Below are 22,071 nucleotides of genomic sequence, written 5' to 3'. Positions count from 1 at the left end.
CTCTGCTCTGACATAAAAAAAAAAAAAAAAAAAAAAAAAAAAACAACGCTGAATGGTCCAGAGGGTCAGGAGTACAAGCACACCTTCGAGAACATTTTAATAACAATAACACCAAGAGAAAGAGCCACCCAGCATTTTCCAAGGAGTCTATATGTTGTATAACCATTTCCCTGTGTTGAACACTAAGGATGATGCCAATGGTTCTATTATTGATAATAACACTGATGAGCTCTATCATCCTGGAATTGTTGGCCTCATTTCTTATCAATTCCTTTTCGTAAGTTCCTAAAAGAATGCAGTGCTTCAAGCGGTATAGATTGCTAAATTGCTTTCCAAGAAGGTGGTATTCATCTGCATTCCTCATGGTGGCGTGAGAGGGAGATTTAGCATATGCAGAAGGCTTCTTTCACCAGAATGTCATCCATAAAAGTTCTGGACTCCATATGTGTTCCCACGAATTAGCTCACCGTAAATACAAGAAAATTGGTGTTAGCTCCAAATCATTTTACTCTTCTCCCACACTGCTGTAATGGCGTGCTTATTAAAGCTCCCTGTTTTACCTCTCAGGGCCAGCTAGCAGCCAGCTGAGGTGCCCTGCATGGTGTGCTCCAGGGGCACACAAAACACCTGCTTCCCATTAGAAACTTGTAGCCTCCTCCCCCCATTATCTGACTGCCTGGCACCGCCCTCCCTGCTGGGATGGACAGAGCCTCCTCCCTGTGAAATCTACCACCAAATATGTCGTCCAGATTATTCATTTCCCTTGGGAAATCTCATTTAGGTTAATTCTGGCACACAGTTGAGGGTAATTCTTGAGCAATTTCTTTTATGCTGGCTTGCAGCATGTAAAATTTTCCTACAATGTGTTTCAAAAGAAATCACTGGAAAACGGTGAGAAGATCTGATACTTGTCCCGTCACCTTCGTAACAGCAGGATTTTCCTCTCTGAAAGGTTGCTCGTGGAGAATAGAGAACGCAGGCCAGGGGTGGTTGGTGGGAAGCAGATGTTCGCTCTGCTGTCGTCGGTCGACGCTGTTTGAAAGGGAAGAATGGAGAAGCTTTGTAAGGAGCTATCTTTGAGGTCCGCCGTGCCCTTCCTTTGGCTTTTTGAAAATTTTTTTTTAATTTTCCTGATTTGAAGAAGAAAGTGTTTCTAGTTGAGGAGTAGTATAGCAGTAGAGATGGAACCTCTGATTTCATGGTGATGAGCTTTACTTAAAAACTAGATAATTTTCAGGCATAAGCAAAGCTATAGAATCACTGCTAACAAGCCCCAACATTTTCCTAGAAGCTACTGCAGGACGTCCAGGGTTCTACCTCCTGTTTCCTTACTTGACCCTTCCAAGAGCCTACAAAAGTCAGTTCTTCAGCATCTCCAGTCCCAAACCCAAAAGTACCGAAGAGCCAGCTCAACTGGCATGTCCAAAGAATCGGGACACATAAGCACAGAGCCTGGGACAGAGCCCAGGGCTGACAGACTCCATGCTTACTGTATGCACACTGAAGACACTGTCTGGAGCCTCCAAAAGAGTCTGGGAATAAGACTGCAGCTCTGAGTCAACCCGTTAGCCATGAGTGTGTCAGCCTCCTGATACATGAGCCAGAGTTCCAGCCACTGTTCCCTAATATCTCAGGATAGGATTGTCCTCAGCACCTCATAGAGAAGTAGCCTGCCTGTCATGCCTTGTTAAGTTAGAGCCGAAGCCAGGACTATGCTCCTGAGTTCCTGATTCCCACTTCAGCATTCTTCCCTTCATTCCAAACTGCTTTTCCTGCCAGATGGAGTCAACTACACTTAACAATTACATGGCCGTGTTCTTGGGGGGAGGTGTCCTAGTTTGGTCTTTCTTGCTGTGATTAAGCACTCTGGCTACAGACAATTGAGAGGAGGAAAGGGTTTATTTTATATTTCACTTCCAGGCGTCAGACCATCGTTGAGGGAAGTCAGGGCAGAAAGTCAAGGCAAGAACATGATGCAGAAACCACAGAGGAACGCTGCTTGTGGTACACTCAGCAGTCTGCTCGGTGGCTCAAGCTCAAATCACAGTTTTGTAATCGCCCAGGATCACCTGCCCTATGAATGGTGTTGCACACAGTGTGCTGAGCCCTCCTCTGTCTGTTAATGGCCAAGTACTTCCTCACAGACATGGCCACGGACCAGCTGATCCATGCAAGTCCACAACTGAGGCTCCTTCTCTTGGATGACGCTAGGCTAGGTCAAGGTGACAATTAAGGAAAGAAACATTACAGATGTGATAGTATTTCATAGAACCATTCACTCCAAGAAATAATGGCAAAATTCAAATTAGTTAGTGGTACAATGCCGATGCCAGCGGTGTACATGACTTTGACAGTGAGATGTAATCATTAGAGGAATCTGGGTAGAAGGTCGACAGAACTGTCTGTACTGTTTTTACAGCTTCTTGGGAATCAAAGTATTTCAAAACAAATAAAAATCTCTTACAATAAGAAATTATTGTAATAGGAAGACAAGCTAAAATATTTATTCATTTGCTACATGTAGAGTATAATGTTCAAACAGCCACTGTGGGAGAGATACAGCACGTGGTTGGTCCTCCACAAGGCTAGGGGGAAAAAGGCACTCTGGGCTGAGCTCTGTCCAGGATTCTTTGGTGCTCTCACCTTGAACTTGTTCTCTGCACTAGGTCATTGCCACCTTCCACTCCTTCAGTGAAACTGTCACCTTCCGTATGACCACTGATCCTTTGACCTCTAATCCTTTCATAAAGATTTTTTAAACCTTGTCTTTGGTTTTGAACCTTACAACTAACAGCATAGTCTTACAGTCTTACGCCAGACATTTGGCTTCTTAAGTCTTAGCTCCTGGTAGTTTGTAGCAATGTCGTGGACCACTTTTAAGATGAAATAAGAGAAAAATTGGTGCTCTAGTGACCTATAATATAGTAAAGGCTCTGAGTTTTCAGCATTCCAAGGTTGAAAACAAATTTTGGGAAAAGGAGAAAGAGTAAAGCTTCCTTCTCCTCTTACTCATCTGTCAGTCATAGGGTCCTGCTCATTTGTGTCAGAAATCCCTCAGTCCTCACACCCTGCTGCGAGCTGAGATCCTCTGGTCTTTATGTACCCAGTTTCCAGGTTCTAAAAGAAATTTGATACTATCCTAGGAGAACATAAAAATTGTAGGTAGTTCTTGTTGCCCAGTAATTCCTAATACTGTGCGCGTGTGTGGGCGCGCGCCTGCACACACGCGCCCACCAGTTAGCCCTGAAAATTTAATCCCTCTCCCGAAGGTAAGACTTCAGTCTGGTTCATCTGGGTACTTCCCAGATGCCTAACCTGCTATAGTCACCCAGTGCTGTCATCATAAAATATACATTTACATGGTGAGATCTTCTCATGACAAATACTTCTTGTCCTCTGAGTCCTGATCTGAAGTTCACTTTTCCAGTCAGTCAAATTGTCCATTTTATCATTGATCTTCAGCATGGCCCTGTCGGGACAGAGCAGTTGTCATGACACTAAGTTCTCTGTGTCCACGGAGCTGGGAGTAAAGGTCTTGAGTTGATGTTATCTGTGTAGTCGTCTCCCTAGAGCGGCCTCTCCTGCTCCATGAAGTGGATGGCATCTTGTTTAACTCGGTAGCAAATCTGTCTCTCCCATGGCTGAGAAGCCACGAGGACAGCAGGAAGATGTTCCAGCAGTTTGGCTTGGTTTGGTTTTTCATGCCTTGGGGAAGAGTCACACTCTCTGTTTGGATTTCTTTCTTGAGAAGTGAACTGCAGGCACTGAGACTCCAAGGCGAGTTCTGGAAAAGAGGAGGGATGCCATTGGTAGCTCTGGGCAGCACTCCAGCCTTCACTAGAGTCAGTCTTCGAGCTGTGTGGTCATCCGCCGGGAAAACTGCTTTGGCAAAGTCTAGATCCATCCGAAGGGACTGAGCTGTGCGGGAAAGCAGCTGGGGATCCAGCCGGCAGTGCTGAGTGTCGTAACATTGTCTAACTCAGAAAGGCAAGCAGCATTTTAGCTGTGCCTCTGGTTGTTCAAAGTGGTGTGTGTGTGTGCACTTTCCCACTGCCAGTCCTGTTCTGAGGGGACTGGGATAGAGGACTGACATGATACATCTTCCATGTGTTCGTTCTTGAAATGTTCTCCATTCCCTGTTTACAAGAGAGTATTTCTGTAAGAGGCCTTCCAGACTGCCTGGTCCCCTGCCTCACGTAAAACCCACCCCACGTGGCAGCCAACATTATTGTGTTCAAAACACACCTTGAGTATGGCCCTCCATTTCTCTGTACGTCTGGTATTTGTTGATCCTGTAAATTAAAATTCTAATGCCTCACCCTGGAGCTCCTAGTTCTCTGGCCTGATTTCACCCCTCACTGCAACCCTGCCCTGTAGTCTTACCTTATAATTTAAATGTGAAATCTCTCCCACAGGTACATGTGATTGGACACTAGGTCTCCAGCTGGTTGTGGCAGTTTGGGAGGCTTTTCAACCTTTGAAAGTTGGGACCTAGATGGGGACGTGGGGAATAAGCTTTCAGGCTGCCACTTCCAGCCTGAGCTCTCTACTTCCTGATTGGCCCTGTGAGCAAGCAGCCGTGCTCTTCCCAACCATGCACTCTGCATGGCTTCCCCAGCAGGGTGACTCTCTCCTCTCAAACTGAGCCGAATAGAGCCTTCATCCTTTACGTAGTCTCCGCCAGATGATCTGCCTCCGCACTCTGTGCACATGGTTTGTTCATTTCGTCTTCTGTGCTTTGTGTAACTGTTCCTTCTACGCAAGATGAGTCCAGCATTAGCCAGAATCTACCAAAGTTTGTGTTGGGTCGAAAGAAGACCATTAGCTATCTCTAGGGCTGATCAACTTTTCTGTCTTAGTTATGATAAAATACCATGAGCAAGACAACTTATACAGAGAGCATTAAGTGCTCACAGTTCTGGAGGGATAAGAGCCCAGGATGGCAGAGCAAAAGCATGGCACAGGGCACAACTAAAGCTCACCTGAAGTGACATACTTCCTCCAGCAAGGCCATGCCTCCTAACCCTCCCCAAACAGCCAGCAGCTAGGGACCAACTCTTCAAATGCCTGAGCCTGACGGGGGACACCTCATTCCGACTACCCGCCACTGAGACCATCCATCTTACCTGCCCATAATCGTCAACTTAATTAAACTCTTGACTTTGGTGGAATAGGATCCATTTTCTTTTCTTTTTTAGGTTTGTTTATTTTTAGTTTATGTGTATAAACACTTACGTATGTGTATATGTGTAAACCACATACATGTTCTGTCCATGTAGGCCAGATCTCTTGGAGCTGAAGTTAAAGATGGTTGTGAGCCTCTGTGCAGGTGACGGGAACCAAGCACAGGGCCTCTTCAAGAGCAGCAGGTGCTCTTAAGCAGTGAGCCATCTATCAGTCCGGGGGTATCTATCTCACGGAACTCTGGTGGTGGCAGCATTTCCTTGTTGCAAAGCAACGGTGAATGCAAGACAATGAGGGTGTGGCTATCGTTTTCCTGATTCTGCTGATCAAATGCTCAGGGGGTGAAGGAAAGACATTTTTAAAAGGGAAGAAAGACATAGCAAACATGACATTTTGAAAGGCTAATTGAGTATGGACAAACATATTGAGGTGATGTCCTGTTATTGTCAGAAATAATGTTTTACAGAACAGCTATTTGTGGAGAGACCAATGATTACTGACAGACTAATGTGCACTCAGGAATATGGAAGCGATAAGGCAAAGTACAGTGCCTGCAGAAAGATGTCAGTCAAAGCCAAAGAGCAAAACTAAACACCTTCTGATCTGACCCTACCTACAGAATTTGACCTGTAGACCTATGTTATTTGGGGTCATCAAAAGTGACCTTGAAATGGCCTGCTGAGCATTCTGCCCCTGCAATGTGGTCTCGTGTTTGCTATTCAAGTCAAAGAATCAGAACAAGCTTCTGAGTCAGGGAACATATGTCTCAAGTTTTGAAATGCCATTCTGATTCCATCTTCTGTAACCTCAGAACCCAGTGAATAATCCTATAATCCCAATATTTCATCATCCAAACTACATTCTGCTCACTCCCATCAGCCCATTGAAATGTGACAGAATTCTCAGCTCAGATGGTGAGTTGCGGTTTTGAAATCAGGAAATAGGATCATGAGCCCTATGGAGCCAGTGTGGACAGTGGGAGAAAGAGTCCAATCAGGATCATCCCATTTTGTTCCAAAGTGTTATATTTAATGCAAAATAAAATTGTCTAAGAGGAACATGAATGGGTGGTGAGAAATAAGGCAGGGGGAAAAAAACCGAGTAATGAAATTTTGGGAGGGATGAGATTCAAGTTAGCTAGGAGTTTCCACAAATGAGGTTGGCTGTTTGGTGAAGTCTGTTCTTAGGAGCTTGCTGGGCAGTCTGGTGATGTTGTAGGCATTGTGCTTCGGGAGGTGGCTCAGAGAGACAAGAAAACACACATGTGCTTGGGTCTCCAGAACCACAGCTACCAGGGGAGGCCCGGAGCTCAAGCCCTTGTTTTCCACGAGACTGGGCCAAGAAAACAGTTCTTTGGGGGAGGGGTTGCTGTGTCTTGTGGAGGTAGGGTCTACCATGTGGAACAGACTCAGGTTTAAATGGGTGTTTACTGTGGTTCTAGTGAGATTCAAGAAACTCCCAGCATGGAACATCCATGACCCTCCATAATCCCCGGTGGAGGAGCATTAAAAAACTTCTCTGTCCAAAATTATATAAATATCAAGCCCTGCCTCCTTCCTACTCATTTTCTCCTGATCAAATACTTCAGCCAAATGTACTATTGAGTTGTCTTGTCTGCTTTGTGGGCCCTGCCCAGCCCCTGGAGTATACAGTCCATGAGTAGCTGAAGGAAAGGCCCGGCCTGGAGTGGTGTGGTGTACAGACCTGTTGAACGAGAGCATGCAGGAACTGAAGAAGTGCTGTGTGCATGCGTCTACTCACTTACAAGTGGGTACTAGACATATAATAAAGATAAACATACTAAAATCTGAACTCCTGAAGAAGCTAGGCAAAAAGGAGGACCCTGGGTAAGATGCTCAATCCTCACTCAGAAAGGCAAAGGGGATGGACATTAGAAGAGGGAGAAATAGGGAACAGGACAGGAGCCTACCACAGCGGGTAGAAAGACTCTACCCAACAGGATATCAAAGCAGATGCTGAGACTCATAGCCAAACTTTGGGCAGAGTGCAGGGAATCTTATGAAAAAAGGGGGAGATAGAAAGACCCAGAGAGGACAGGAGCTCCACAAGGAGAGCAACAGAACCAAAAAATCTGAGCACAGGGGTCTTTTCTGAGACTGATACTCCAACCAAGGACTATGCATGGAGATAACCTAGAACCCCTGCTTAGCTGTAGTCCATGACATCTCAGTGTCCAAGTGGTTTCCCTAGTAAGGGGAACAGGGACTGTCTCTGACATGAACTCAGTGGCTGGCTCTTTAATCACCTCCCCCCTGAGGGGATAGCAGCCTTACCAGACCACAGAGGAAGACAAGCCAGTCCTGATGAGACCTGATAGGCTAGGGTCCTCCCCTATCAATGGACTTGGAGAGGGGAATGGGAGGAGAAGAGGGAGGGAGGGAGGATGGGATTGGGAGGAGATGAGGGAGGAGGCTACAGCTGGAATACAGAGTGAACAAAGTGTAATTAATAAAAAATAAATAAATTTTTAAAACGGTGTGTGTGTGCTCGTGCACGCACATGTGGGTGTGTAAGCGTACAACTTACGTGTGCCTGTGGAGGTCCGAGGCTCTTTTCCTCTAGTGCTCTCCATCTTAGTTTTGGGGTGTCTTGCAGAAACTGTTCCTCACTGGCTGGCTAGACTACGAGCCCCAGGAGTGGCCATTCTCTCTCTCCCAGTGTTGGAGTGTAGGCCCTTAGGACCACACCTGGACTTTTACGTGGATGCTGGCCTCCAAGCTCAACACCCCGTGTTTGTACAGCAAGTGCTTTGGCACAGGGAGCCATTTCCTGAGCCTCGGGAGTAGGTCAGCAGGAAGGGCAGGCTGAGCCCCCCCGCCCCCGAAGACCTGCTGCCGCCCCTTCCAGCTCCTTCCTTCTAGAGGTCCTGACCTGTGCTACAGAAGCTTTTCTGTGTTTTTGCAGAGCATTGGCTGTGACGACTTCCTGGGATCCGACAAAGTTGTGGACAAGTGTGGGGTGTGTGGAGGTGACAACTCGGGCTGCCAGGTGGTGTCCGGAGTGTTCAAGCACGCCTTCACCAGCCTGGGCTACCACCGCGTGGTAGAGATTCCCCAGGGAGCCACCAAAATTAACATCACAGAGATGCACAAGAGCAACAACTATTTAGGTGAGTTCATTTATCTTTTTCTCACACACACACACACACACACACACACACACACACACACACGAGACTGTCTTTGAAGCTGATGAATTCTTTCCAGGACAACGAGGTGAACACAGTGGTGGCCAATTGTCCAAGGACATTACAGAACATGCCGTTGGGGTCTTCCTGACCAGCACTTTGGGCTGGAGTTGGGGTGGGGGATTCTTCTAAGAACTAAATGGTTAATGTCTATCCACTTAAACCAGGCTTTCCTCTTCTCAAGAAAGATGTGGTCATGAAATGGCCAACCGACTCTTCTGAGCTGGGAGGGGCTTTTTGTCAAGCAGGGAGGGCTGCTAGGCTTTGTTCTCTTGGGGCGTGGAATGGGCAGCTATGATTCCTCCCAGACTTTTACTCCCCGGAGGTCCAAAGCAGAAGCAACCCTTGCCGTCTCCCTGCTTCATAGATGGGGCAGCAGGCCTGTGCCTGTCTCAGAAGTGCTGCCCAGCCCTCGGCAGTGGTCTCAGCCAGTGCTGTCTGCATTTAACCCATGACCCTGCAGGCGAGAGCCTTGCTGGTGCTTTATTCTGGACATCTGGGTTATTTGCTTTCCTTCCATTATGCAGCAGTCACAAAAACAAGCACTTACCAATTTCTAATTCAAATAAGCATGTGCAAATCAGTTAAGCAGATATATAAGAGATCTTTTTTCGTTTTTTTTGTTTGTTTGTTTTGTTTTGTTTTGTTTTTTGAGACAGGGTCATGTTCTGTAGCCCAAGCTGGCCTGGAAACCATAATATAAATCCAGACCGACCTTCCTTCTACATGCTGGGATTATAGTCGTAAACCACCAAGCCTGGCCCAGGGCATCATTTCTTCAAGGCATTTAATGGATAGCAATAAACATTTTGTTTTTAATTACTTATTGAACAGGAACTTGTCTAGAACAAATTATGTGTCAAGCAGTATATTTGCGGCTTTTCCTGTGTACAGTCCTGGAACGCTGTAAATAGCCTAGAGCCTACAAGCTATTCCCAGGTTTGTTTTACAGATAAAAGAGATATATGGAGATTATAGACGTTGCCAAGGTCACACGGCAAGGAAGAGGCAGAGCTGGGAAGCAAGCTGGGGTGTGTCGCTCTAGGCATGGAATTCTGGCGAGATATAATACCCAGAAACTTCCTCTGTTGTACCTCATGTGGCAGTGTCACCAGAGTTTTTGAAATACCATCCATTTTGTAGCGATATGTATATGTGTATATGTACATATGTGTACATGGTTACACATACCTGTGAAGGCCAGAGGCCAGCCTCAGGTGTCATTCCTCAGGTGCCAGTCTGCTTGCTTCTGAGCTCCTCAGCCTGAAGCTTGAGTAAGCTGGACTAATTGGCCAGTAAGCCATGGGGATGTGCCTGTCTCTCTGTCCTTAGCCCGGGGGCTACAGCAGAGCACTGCGGCTACTTTTCTTTGCACACTCTAAGAACCTCGGGTCCTATAGTTTGCCCAGCAGGCACGTCACAACTGAGCCATCTCTCCAGCTATCACTTCACAATTGTCCCTTCCCTGCCCACTCTGATGCAGCCCAAATCAACTTGGCTTGGTTTGAATCTCTAGAAGACAAAGGGTGACAGATGGGTCTCTGAGACAGACCCAATTAAAGCAGAAAACGGCTACATCTTCTCTGGTAAATGCAGGAGCCACCAAAGTGGCAGAGAGCCTGGTTTCCCTCTGAGCAATTTGTGTTATTTTAAATCTCGAATAATGATCTCTGTGTGTTTCCGCCTTTTTCTGATGCTTTTACAAGATCACATCTCCACACACATCCTGCTGCCTACAGTGGAAAATGTTCCTTGGGGGTTGTTTGAAGCGTGATTGTATTTAAACATGCTGGCAAACAATGCCAGTTTTTATTAGCTTTATGTTGTTTTCAGCAAGCGTTCCCTGGCTCTCAGGGGCCCCATTTGGTAATCAGTTTCAGACTCCTTCAACAAACGGTGGGTATTGTGAGTGAGCATGCACACGGCGTCTGGACAGAGCGTGTGGAGCCTGCCTCTTCCCGTCTAAAATATGGGATCTTGTCAGAACACCCAGCAGATAGTTCAGGGAAGGCCTCTGGCGCTTACTTATGGGTGGCTCACGGTGCCTCCTCCCTTCCTTTTGTCTCAGAGTTCGTCAAGGTAGAAAACTTAACATGGAGCACAGCTGGGAGATGGCTCAGGATAAAATGCTTGGTGTCCAAGAATGGGGACTAGAGTTCATATCCCTGAAACCCATGCCAAGAGGCGTGTTGTCCCAGCTCTGTAATCCAACCTGAATCGCAGGACTCAGTCAGGTCCAGAGACCAAGCCCTGTGGCAAGCTAACTAGACTGGTCACTCAATGCGCTCCACGTTCCAAGTTCAACAAGAGGCCCTGCCTCAGTAAATAAAAGAGATGACCAATGTCAGACTCTGCCGTCTATATGCACACAGCCCCATGCATGTAAACATGCATACATACATACATATATATACACTAATATACATATACATGTACATATACACACAGACACACACACGTGGAATAAAAACCTCCACTTCCCATAAGAAAGGTGAAGAGAAAGCAGATGGAGAAGTAGCAAGAGTCAATGGGAGAGGACTCAGGAAGTCGTTTGACTCCCTATGCCCAGAATCCAGCTGGTCCATGAGAAAGGCAGCATTCACGACAGGTCACATGATGTGTGTCAGCAAGGAGAGGGCAGCAGAGGCAAGCTTCGAGGAAGGCGTCTCCAGGAATGAGGAACACAAGCTTCCAACCATAGCGCTTAAGTCACCTGGAACAGTCTAGATTTTCTTTCTCTTTTTAAAAATCAGGATACAATTCACATACCATAAGCCTCACCCTTAACAGTACAGTGAGTGGAGTGGTCTTTTATGTTTTTTTAATCCCAGGCCTTTATCTAACCTCAGCTGTTCAGCTCCTGCTCCATGGAGACCATGAGAGTTTGCATGAGGTTGCCTGAGGTTCACACACAACCTCAGCACGTAGACACAGCTATGGTTTCTAAACTGCAAGGCCATGTTTTCATTAACCATTGTCAGACAGTGAAACACCTTCCAAAGAGTCACCTGCTGCACTTGCCTCAAGATTTGGTGGGCCAGTGAGAGAGCTCACGAGATAAAAGTTCTTGCCTGATGACCTGAGTTGGACCCCCAAGACCCACAGGGTGGAAAGAGAATCAACTCTCTCAAGTTGTCCTCCGACCTCCACACATGCACTGTGGCACATGTTTTGCCTGTGTGTATATCTGTCATGACTTACATGCCTGGTGATGTCTGGTGACCCAGGAGGCCAGAAGAGGGCACTGAATCTCCTCAACAGTTGTGAATGTGGATTCTGTGAATCCAACCCAGGTCCTCTGGGAAAGCAGCCAGTGCTCTTCACCCTGAGTCATCTTTCCAGCCCATAATCGTTTACTAATTTTATTTTTTTTCAGAAAGGATTTTAGAGGTACTCACTAACAGTACAATTTTAAAATTAGAGTTTGAAAATTGAACAAAATTTTTTGAGACATTTCATCATAGCACGCAGATTGATCTCAGACTTGAAATCCTTCCGCTTCAGGCAACAGGTGCTGGGTTTAAAAGCCTGTAACATCATTTCCAACTCTGAAAATTAAAATTGTAAAACAAAAGCTAAATAGAAGGGGGGCCATGTGTGCCAACAGGCCTTAGCTGACACATTAGCCATAGTGCATTCAGCTGAACCTGGGCTTTTCCAGCAAGACCAGCCTGCTGGCCCCTGCCTTTCCGTAGCTCATGGGAGCGCTGGCTCCATGGAGCTGGGGTGCGGGCCGCCTCCAGTGAGCGACAATGACAAAACTGGGACGATCAACAATGCACACACACCATGAGAAAGGACACAGCTCTTCTCATTTCAAGTCGTAAAACCGAGGACACTCCAAGAGTGGGCTTCAATGTTTTAAAAGTTGTACAGTAGCAATTGCTTATGTCCTTCAAAGCTTAGCCTATTAGTCAGCTCTCGGGTCTAATTGGAAAGACCTAATTGGGAAGATGTTAGAACTGCCGTCTGTTGTTAAGCTATGAAGTCTCCTTTCGGGTGTGACTTATCCTCAGACTTGCTTTTTGAAGAAAAATCATTGGATCCAATGTTATTAAAATGACTGGCAGTTTGTATTACTTACTTCTCCCTTAATTAGATGTTGTAAAATCATTTTAGCTGAAATATCAAAGTTTGGCCCAGTTGAATCAACTCTGTTTAATAATGCCGTTATGCAACAGTTCCGATAGCAGACATAAAGGCACACAGGCAAAAACCAATCGTTCCGGACGTGTCTGACCTGCCAACAGGACACCATCGATGGCTGCAGACTTGGAAGGCGTTCTTGAAGATCTGTCAGATTTCAAAACACGAACTGGCAATACAGTTCCCTTGAAACATGCTCTCAGGAAAGTTTAAAATCATAATAACTGGCCCTGGAGAGTCATCTCAGCAGTCAAAAGCACTGGCTGCTCTTGCAGAGGTTCCCAGTGCCCACGTGGGAATAGCAGGAGATGCATCGCCCTCTGCTGGCCGCTGTGGGCCTAGCTGTGTGCTCAGTACACTTTTATAAATGTAGGCAAACACTCATACATATAAAATAAAAATGAATAAAATGTTTAAATAATGGTCAACACCTCACTCTCAGGAACCATCGTGGAGAATCTGTAATTTGCAGAGCTCATTAGCCGCACAACTTTTTACGGGAAGGCCTAGAATGTCGAAGAGAATGTGACATCTTGGACTGGAGAGATGGCTCAGCAGCTAAGAGCACTTTCTGCTCCTGTAGAGAACTGGAGTTCTATGCCCACCTCACGGCTAGCCCTGCCTCCAGCTCCCTGGGACCTGTCCCTGCACTCCCGTGTATGCCCTCGTGCATATACATAATTTAAAGTAGTTTAAAACTCAATCTATTTTTTAAAAGGCATGTGATGTCTTATGCTTAAATGACAGTTAATCCAGAAGATGTTTTTAGTTGACATTAGAAAAACGTTGAGCCATACAGGCAATGGAAAACAATAAAGATGAGATTCCCTCGTGCCAGTCTGACATCGATCCATTGCCTTTAAGCAGACTTCATGCACGGGCATAGCCTCAGTGCCAATACTGTATACTTTCATTTGCATTTTTCCAACCACTAGACTTTTTAAATTATTTTTCATATTCTTATGAGTTTGCCAATTTAAAAATTATTGAGTTTTAATTTTGCTAGTTTTAAAATTGAGATTCTCTTGCTGTTTTTTCATGGTTAACAGTAATATACAAATTTTCTTTCATAGAATAAATTTCCTGGTCAGTTCCGGGTTGATTTCTCTGCGTCCTGTGTCTGAAGTCGCTGATGTCTTCAGTGATAGGGTCTTAATATGTAGGTGTGGCGGGTCACCAAGGGCAACGGCGCTGTCCTTTGCTTTGGGTGCTCCTGGGGCCTGCCTAACGGTAAGTGGGGGGAGGTGGCCCGTGTCTGGCCGTGGGGTTTGCTGGTGGCCTGCATCTTAAAGCAGCATCATTTACCAGGCAGGGCACTTCACTTCAAACTGTCAAATGAATTACTTAGTTAATTTTAGGCAATTTCCACATAAGGCTTTTTCCTGAAGCCTTAATTTTCACTAGCCCAGCCCCTGCCCCCTCCTCTTCCCAATCCCGTTATCCTTTCTTAAACTTTTACTCTCTCTCCAGTATCTTTCTTTCTCTCTCCTTTGGTTGATTACTGTCATTGTGTAATGAGTTTTATTCTTGTAGGTCACCTTTCTTCCCCTTCCTGATTCTTCACTGGGTCAGTTGTTCTTGCCTTAAATATTATTGTGTATTTTTTATTTACTTGTTTTTCTAAATGTACTTTAAAGTCAGCTTTTCAAAATCCGTAAAATCCACTGGGATCTTAACTGGGATTGCAGTAAATGTGTAGTAATTAATTTGAGGTTGAAAGAGGGTATTTACAGGATGCTGAGTTTGTTGAATCAGGAGCATCACAGTGTATCCTGGGTTTTGAGCTTCACTAAGTTTCTTCGTGTTAGCCCTGTCAGCTCTGTTGGGTATACCTGTAAGAGTCTTATAGCTTTTGTTGATTCAGTGTGTGACACTTTCTTCCCCCGTCGCTGACAGTGTGTGTGACATCTGTTCGTCTCTTACATCGCTTTTAGCTGTACATTTTATGTGTATGGGTATTTTCCCTGATGTGTGTGTGTGTGTGTGTGTGTGTGTGTGTGTGTGTGTGTGTATGTATGCATGTATACATACCATGTGGGTTCTGGGAATTCAAAAAAAAAAAAAAGATAGTAAGGAGCCAGAGAAATGGCTCCGTGGTTAAGAGCCTTGCTGCTCCCCCAGAGGAACCGAGCTCTGTTCCCAGCACCTGCCTGGTGGCTCCCAACCCCCTGTAGCTGCAGTTCAGGAATCCAGCCCCTCCTTCTGGCCTCCATGGCCTGCAAACACACAGTGCACAGAGGACAAACGTGTGTGCAGGAAAAGTACCCACACATAAAATTTATCTTTAATGACGACTTTGCAGTGGCTCACAGTAATTCACAGCCAGCCCAAGCCCCCTCTCTTAGGTTACCTCAGAGTTTCACTGAGCTGCTTGGCAGGGTCCCTGCTGCTATCTCTCAGCCACTGAAAAGCCCAGCCACAGAACTCGCAACTTAAAACTCTCTTCAGAGCCTGCCCTCCTGGTGCTTGGAGTCCTTTCTATCTTACTTCCTGTCTTCTTACATGGCAGAAGGAGAAAAGAAGAAAAGGCAAGACAAAGAAAGATTTTTCTTTAAATTTTCAGAGGACTTTGATCTTCTCCCCCACCCCGGCACTTGCAGTGTTCTATGGCTGTTTCTCCTGATGACAAACAGCCAGCCTTAGACATTCCTTCTCTCAAGTCCACACCCTAGCCTGGGGAGCAGTGCTGGAAAGTGGATCTTCAGAAACAGAGGTGGTGCTGGCTCCCCAGGGCTGGGGGAAGGGCATGCCGGACCTTTGAGGGTCTCTGTCCAGACTACCCTAGTCCACCATCTTGGCCCTCATTTGTGATACGGAGGTCCTATTACTCGCTGGACTCTTGGAGTCCTACCTCCACCAGCTTCATTTAATCCTCGCAGTACTCATGTCAGCTGGTATTCTGTTTCCTCTCTGTTGCTGCCACAAAACGCTCTGACCAAGGCTTATGGGGAGGAAGGGATTATTTTAGTTTACAGATTACAGTTTATATTGAGTGAAGTCAGGTATGAACTTGAGTAAGAACTTGAAGGAGCCATGAAAGAGCACTGCTTGTGGCCTTGGTGACAGGCCAGCCACAGGCCCTTGCTTGGCTAGCTTTCTTATACAGACCAGGACCACCTGCCCAGGGGGTGGTGCCGCCCACAGTGGGCTGCTGTCCCATATCAATTACAGTTAAGACACTCCTCCACACACACGCACACGGGCTCATCTCATCTGGACATTCCTCTTTCTGGAGCCTTAGGCTGGCCCATTGCTGTAGGCAGATTGGCCAGGATGCCCTAGGGGGGCCTCTGGTCTCCTCATCCCCAGTGCTGTGGATTACAAACACAGGCCACAAAGCTTCAGTTTTTACATGACTGCTGGGGACCAAACTTCAATCCTCATACTTACACAGGAGCCAGTGTGTTGCCTGCTTTCCGCCCCAGCCCCAGAAACTGCCCTATGACAACCACCAACACTCTCGGGCATCAGAGCCAGATGCTGAGATGGACTTGGTGGCCCTCCTAGCTACCTGAGACCATTTATGACAGTCCCAGGAGATGGTCAAACCACAAGCGCCTCCTGGTGCTGCCCTGACTCTTGGCTGGATGTTTCTTGTCCATCTGGCAGACAGGCAAAGTGATGATGAGGATTTTGGTTTTGCTTTTCTTAATATGGACTCAGTTCTCTCCTCCTCGGCACAAGATTGGATGAGAGCTGTACAAACCCAATCTTTGCAAAACAAATTCCCCATGGCAAAGAGACCATGACCATCTGCTATGTCTTTTGTTTTAGTGCTCCTGGACCTAATTTTGCATTGCATACTTCCACCTGGAGGCTGCCAGTGCTCTTCCCTTTGATTTGGGAGTGACCCAGGGTCCTTGCATCTGTTTGCAGCGCAGCTTTTTTTCTTTCACAGTCCCTCTGCCTTGACAAGCTTTCAGACATGCTCTGCCCCTATCCTCAGGCTCATCCTTTCACATTTTCTGCTGTAGAATTAACACCTCTACACTTGAAACAGCTTATTTGTTATGTATTTGTCTTATGGGGAAGAGTTAAACTGTGGCTTGCTTTTACTTTTAATTATATTTTTTGCCTCAGGAAATATGCAAAATGTCAATTTCTACTTTTCAATACCTACTGGGGATGTTTTCCTTGAATTAAGAAAACAGCCCCTGAGCCCACCTGAACTTGGGTTTTCTGTTTGGTTGATTGGTTTTGGTTTTGATTTTTGAGACAGGGTCTCTTTCTTCAGCTCTTGCTTGCCTGGGATTCAGACAAGGCTGGTTTGGAATTCACAGAGATCCACCTGCCTCTGCCTCCTAAATGCTGGGAGTAAAGACATGCACCACTACAGCCAGCCCATTCTTGGGTTTCTTATAGAAGGAATTTGACATCTTCTTCCTTGTAAGAAGAACATTATTCCTCCCCACTCGCACCTCCTGCCCCCAATCCCCATTCCCCTAGGCAGCTCCTTTCAGGACTGCCAGTCATACTCTAGGACCCTCCTACCTGGATATAGGAGGGCAGACCGGGATCGCTATCTCTGAAAAAGTACAGGCTAGATAACATTAAGTCTAAAGTCCATCCATGACTGGCTTGCTAGCATGCCTTAGCCTTCCCTCTTTGAATCACACTCCGCCTTTCCGTGTTAGATCACTGAGGCAGCAGAGATGTAAGCAGCATGCACTGCACACGGCTGACCTCATGAAGAGAAGTGACACCCAAGAACAGCAGCTCTGCAGTTGTCTGACCTCCAGCTGCTTCCTGTCCAACATCTCTGCTCTCACTTGGCCCTCCCTTGCCTTCTTTGAATGTCAGAGCTTCAAAAACAGGAACTCTGCCCTTAGATTTCACCACTCTTTTCTCAGCACTTACCTTTCTCCCAGAGGTCAGGATATTTCACCCTTCCTCCTTAAACAGAACACTTGTGGATTCTGCTCTCTTAGATCTTTAGATCTCTGAAGTGGGCTAAGATGATTATTTTCTTTCTTTTTAAAAAGATTTTATTCTAGACGGGTGTGGTGGTGCACCTCTGTAATCCCAAAACTCAGGGAGGCAGAGGCAGGTGGATCTCTTCAAGTCCAAGGCCAGCCTGGTCTACAAAGTGAGTCCAGGATAGCCAAGGCTACACAGAGAAACCTTGTATCCAGTGCAGTGCCTGAGGAGGCCAGAAGAGGGCAGAAGATCCCCTAGAGCTATATTAGAGGTGGTTGTCAACCCCACAACATGGGTGCTGAGAATAAACCCAGGTCCCCTGCTAGGACAGTATGCATTCTTAACTCCTGAGCACCCTTCCTGCCTCAACAATTTTCTTTCTAACTGTAGTCTGCCTGTATTAGCCCCCCCCCCATTTTCTTAGCATCAGCACCTCTTTTAATACCATCACATAGCCCAATCCATCAGCTTACCTTACGACCTGAGGCACTTCTGTGTTTGGTAGGCTTGGGGAACAAAACGGGCCTCCTTGTCCAGACTGTGTCTCCCTTATTATCCAGTATTCAGGTCATCTGATTGAGAAACTGCTTTCCTTGAAGGAAAACACTGCTGTTTATCTGATTTGATACCTGAGCAAAACAAACATTAATCTAAAAACATTCCCAATGGTTAGATATGAGCACTTGCCAAATACAGCACAGAGAGTAAGGAAATACTAGGTCCCTGCCTTGCTTACAGTCTGCGTGGGATGGCTTTAATGAGTTCAAAGTAGTTTCTCCATCCTTTGTAGTCAACAAGGCCATCTGAGTGGCACCATAAGTGTTTGAACTAGGCTTTTAGAAAGAACTGGCATCCTTTTGGTTTGGTTTGGATTGGTTTGGTTTGGCTTGGCTCCGCTTGGCTTCGCTTGGTTTGGTTTGGTCTGGTCTTGTTTTGGAATGCCATAGAGTGGATATCTGAATATTTTCAAGCCAGTGAGTCTGCTCTAGCTACTCTCCTGCATAGAAAGCAGCCATACTGCCCTAACTTCTCTGAATTTGGAAGTTGAGCAGCACTGAACCTGGTTAGTGCTTGGATAGGAGATAAGAACGGACAGACATTGCTGTGCCCTGGAAAAACAAGATTGCTATACTTTGTCTCCATGCTGTGGCTTTCTGGTTCTTAGGATTAGGCTTTTCTGGAAGTAGGGGAAATAGCATTTCTGCGTGAAGCATTAGCGTGGTCTGCAGTACAGAAGAGGCATATGAATGAGCGTGCTGTAGGCATGGTTCTTGCCAAACGGGCCTAACAACAACCTGTGAGAATACAAGTGTAGGAAACACCCAGGCTCCAGGCTCCCTCCAGCAGACCTTCTTCCCGAATTACATCCTGCGGGTCAAATCTTTGCTCAGTGTCAAGCCACCGAAGATGGTCACCGCAGCTGGATATGACAGGGTCAGGGTCATGCCCAACCTCTGAAGCTAATGTTTCCATGACTGAAGAGAAGGACAAGCGACAGTGACTACTGCAGAAAAACCAGGTCTAGCAAGAGTCTGAGGAAGGAGACATGACTGGCAAGCAGAGATACAGATGTATGCATGGGCTCAGTGAGTCCAAGTAATACATTTTCCTTTCAATAAGCAGTTTTTGAGCTTAAAACATCATTGAGTGAATGTAGGTTAGATATCTTACTAAAGAAAGTAGCACAGCCTCACACCAAGTAACTTCTGGGGGGTAGCGGCAGGCTGAGCGGCACTTGTCATCTTGAGAAGGGGCAGAAGGAGCTGGGGCATTTCAGGGGTAGATGCTGCACTAGGAGAGGTCTGATTTATATGTTGGAAAGGCTGGAGCCTTTCCTCGTCTCTGAGGCAGCACAGTAGAGCCTCGCCCCAGTGCTCTTTACTCGGTGGTATGCTCTGGGCTGCCAAAGTTGATGGGCACTGAGACCTTCACCCGGGGAACGGCGGGATCCTAGCAGCAGGCAGCACGGCCCCGCCCCATCCTGTATCCGTGCTTTAGGTTGAATTTCTCTGTTTAACAAGCCTGAAATGAATCATATGTTGGCTGTTTCTAGAACTGCTCCAAGAATTCCAGAGCAATGTTAACTGTGAGGGTACCTTTCTATTAGCAGGATGGAAATTTGGTCAAAAAAAAAAAAAAAAGGAAGCTGATCTAATCAATTGGCTTACATAGGTTCTAGGGATCAGAACCCCAGCCCTCATGTTTGCCAGCAAGCACTCTAACCATCAATCCACCTTCTCAGCCAGTGATGGTGGGTGTCTGTGGGTGTCATGTCAGTCATGTTTGCGTGTGTGCAGGGGCCCAGAGGTCTATAGTAGGTGTTTTCTTTCTGCTCCCGATACTTGGTCAGCTCTGACACAGCATCTCTCATGGAACCTGAAGCGATTTGGTCATCTACACTAACTGGCCATCAGGTCACCATTACAGGCACTCGCGGCTGTGCCGCGTTGTCTTGTGGGTGTTCAGGACTGAACCAGGCCCTCAAGTTTACACAGCAAGCACGTGACTGACTGGGCTGTCTCTTCAGCTCTTCTAGAACATTTTGTTAAGAAATTACTTAAGGACACTGTGTCTGAGGAGCAGGACAGCAGTGTCGGCACAGTGACCAGAAGACTGAACTCTGGGCCCTAAAGCACTGTGATTCCAGGGAATCCCATGGTGTGCAAATCAATTGGGACTGACCTCAGGTCACCCAGTCAGTCCCTGGAAATGGTCCCTGGGACCAGTGGGCGCACAGCTGCCAGCCCAGAGTGGGGCCTCTCAGCTGCCATCCCAGAGCGGAACCCTTAGCCTCCAACCCAGCGTGGAGCCCTCAGCCACCAGCCCAGAGCTGGGTGCACAGCTGCCAGCCCAGAGACCTGCTGCGTGCCCGACTCACTGTCCCAGAGAGCACTGTGGGCCCCAGGGCACCAGAGACCAAGTTCCCATGTAGGGAGAAAACCCCACATCTAGGCAGGTCTGAGCCTAGAGCTTCCAGCCGATTCCCCCCCACCCCCCACACACACACACGGAAAAGGTCTTGGGAAAAGTTCCCAGTTCCTGCAGGCACTCAGTTGTCAGCTTGGAGCCACCACTCATCTGTGTGCTCTCCGCTCTATCGCAGAGAGACCTGTGGACCCCAAACACCACAGACTGGGTCTCCCTGTTGGGAGGAACCCCCGTGGTGCTGGGGGGTAAACATCTGGCTCAACCTCAGGACACCCAACTCCGGAAAAGTCTCTGGGTGTCCACAGGCTGCAGGCTCTAGCCTCCTGCTGCACGCATGAGAGCTGTGCTCACCTGCCACCCATTACCGCTTGGGTACTGGGGCACAGAGCTCCAACCTCAGATCTACAGAAGCCTGGGATCTTTGAGATCAGCCCCCAGATACTGCTCCAAGGGAAAACCAGTTATCCCTAACTAAACTACCAAACCACAGGGCTCCCAGGTTCTTCAAGAGGGCTGTTCCTGGAAAACAGTGTAACAGCAGCAGCAGCTCACTAAATTCAGAGCAAGAAACCCAGCAGCAGGGCAGCTGTCTCCAGGACTTCTACAGGTGAGAGGAGAGCCCCCCTGACTAACAAAGACCACAGTTACCACTCAGGTCTATATGCCTGAGGTGAGCTGTGGCAATTCCTGAGAAACACTAGCCATACAGTGACCATAACCAAAAAGCAGAGGAGGCCTCCTTCAGGAAAAATCATCTTTCTGCCAAAGGGATTCTCCCCACCCCAGGATTTCAGGAAGCACCAGAAACTAACAGCCAACACCAAAAATAACCCAATGGGTAGAGGCCAGCGTAAAAGCTCAACCAACAAAAAGCAGATCAATATGGCATCTCCAGAACCCAGCCATCCAGGGGCGAGCAGCCCAGGATACTCCAGCATAACTGAAATTCAAGAAGATGACCTTACAGCTATGCTTATGAAGAGGATAATAGAGGAAACAAATAAAATGTGTAAAGAATTAGAGGAAGATAAAGTCAGATTATGGCCATCCATAAAGAAATGGAGGTAGATAAAGACAAATTACAGATTATGGCCATCTGTAAAGAAATATAGGAAGATAAAGACAAACAGATTATGGCCATCTGCAAAGAAATACAGGAAGATGCAGCTAAACAGTTTGTGGCCTTTAAAGAGGAAATAGTTAAATCATTGAAATAAATAAGAGAAACAGAGGAATATTCAAACAAACAGCTGACAGAATTGAAGGAAAAACAGAAAAATACAGTCATACAGGTAAAGGAAATCAACAAAACGGCTCAAGATCTGAAGATAGAATTGGAAAAATTAAAGAAAACACAAGAAGAGAAAATCATGGAGAGGAAGAATTTTGGGAAGAAAACAGGAACTACAGAGGTAAGCAAAAACCAATAGACTACAAGAGATGGAAGAATATCAGGTATGGAAGATATAATGGAAAAAATCAATGTATCATCAAAAAAAATGTTAAATCCAAAAAATTCCTGACACAGACCGTCCACGAAATCCAAGACAATATCAAAAGACAAAACCTAAGAATAATAGGAATAGAGGAAAAAGAAGATTCCCGTCTTCAAGGCCCAGAAAATATATATTCAACAAAATCATAGAAGAAAATGTCCCCAACTTAAAGAAGAGGCCTATAAGCATACA

General features: G+C 46.5%; 1 protein-coding gene across 3 annotated transcripts in view; it reads left to right on the top strand.

Annotated features, from left to right (window-relative positions):
• The window catches only part of Thsd4 (thrombospondin type 1 domain containing 4), a 517,345-nt gene that overhangs the window by 435,507 nt on the left and 59,767 nt on the right, over positions 1-22,071 (top strand). For all 3 annotated transcript variants that reach the window (XM_055621782.1, XM_055621780.1, XM_055621781.1), the window contains one exon: positions 8,110-8,314. In XM_055621782.1, coding sequence (XP_055477757.1) covers positions 8,110-8,314 — 205 coding nt within the window. The remainder of the gene's footprint in view (positions 1-8,109; positions 8,315-22,071) is intronic.

The sequence above is a fragment of the Psammomys obesus genome, unplaced genomic scaffold (assembly GCF_907164565.1).
Source record: "Psammomys obesus unplaced genomic scaffold, mPsaObe1.curated_primary_1811, whole genome shotgun sequence".
NCBI lineage: Eukaryota > Metazoa > Chordata > Mammalia > Rodentia > Muridae > Psammomys > Psammomys obesus.
The sequence above is the reverse complement of the archived record's forward strand: the minus strand, read 5'-3'. Positions and strand labels throughout refer to the sequence as shown.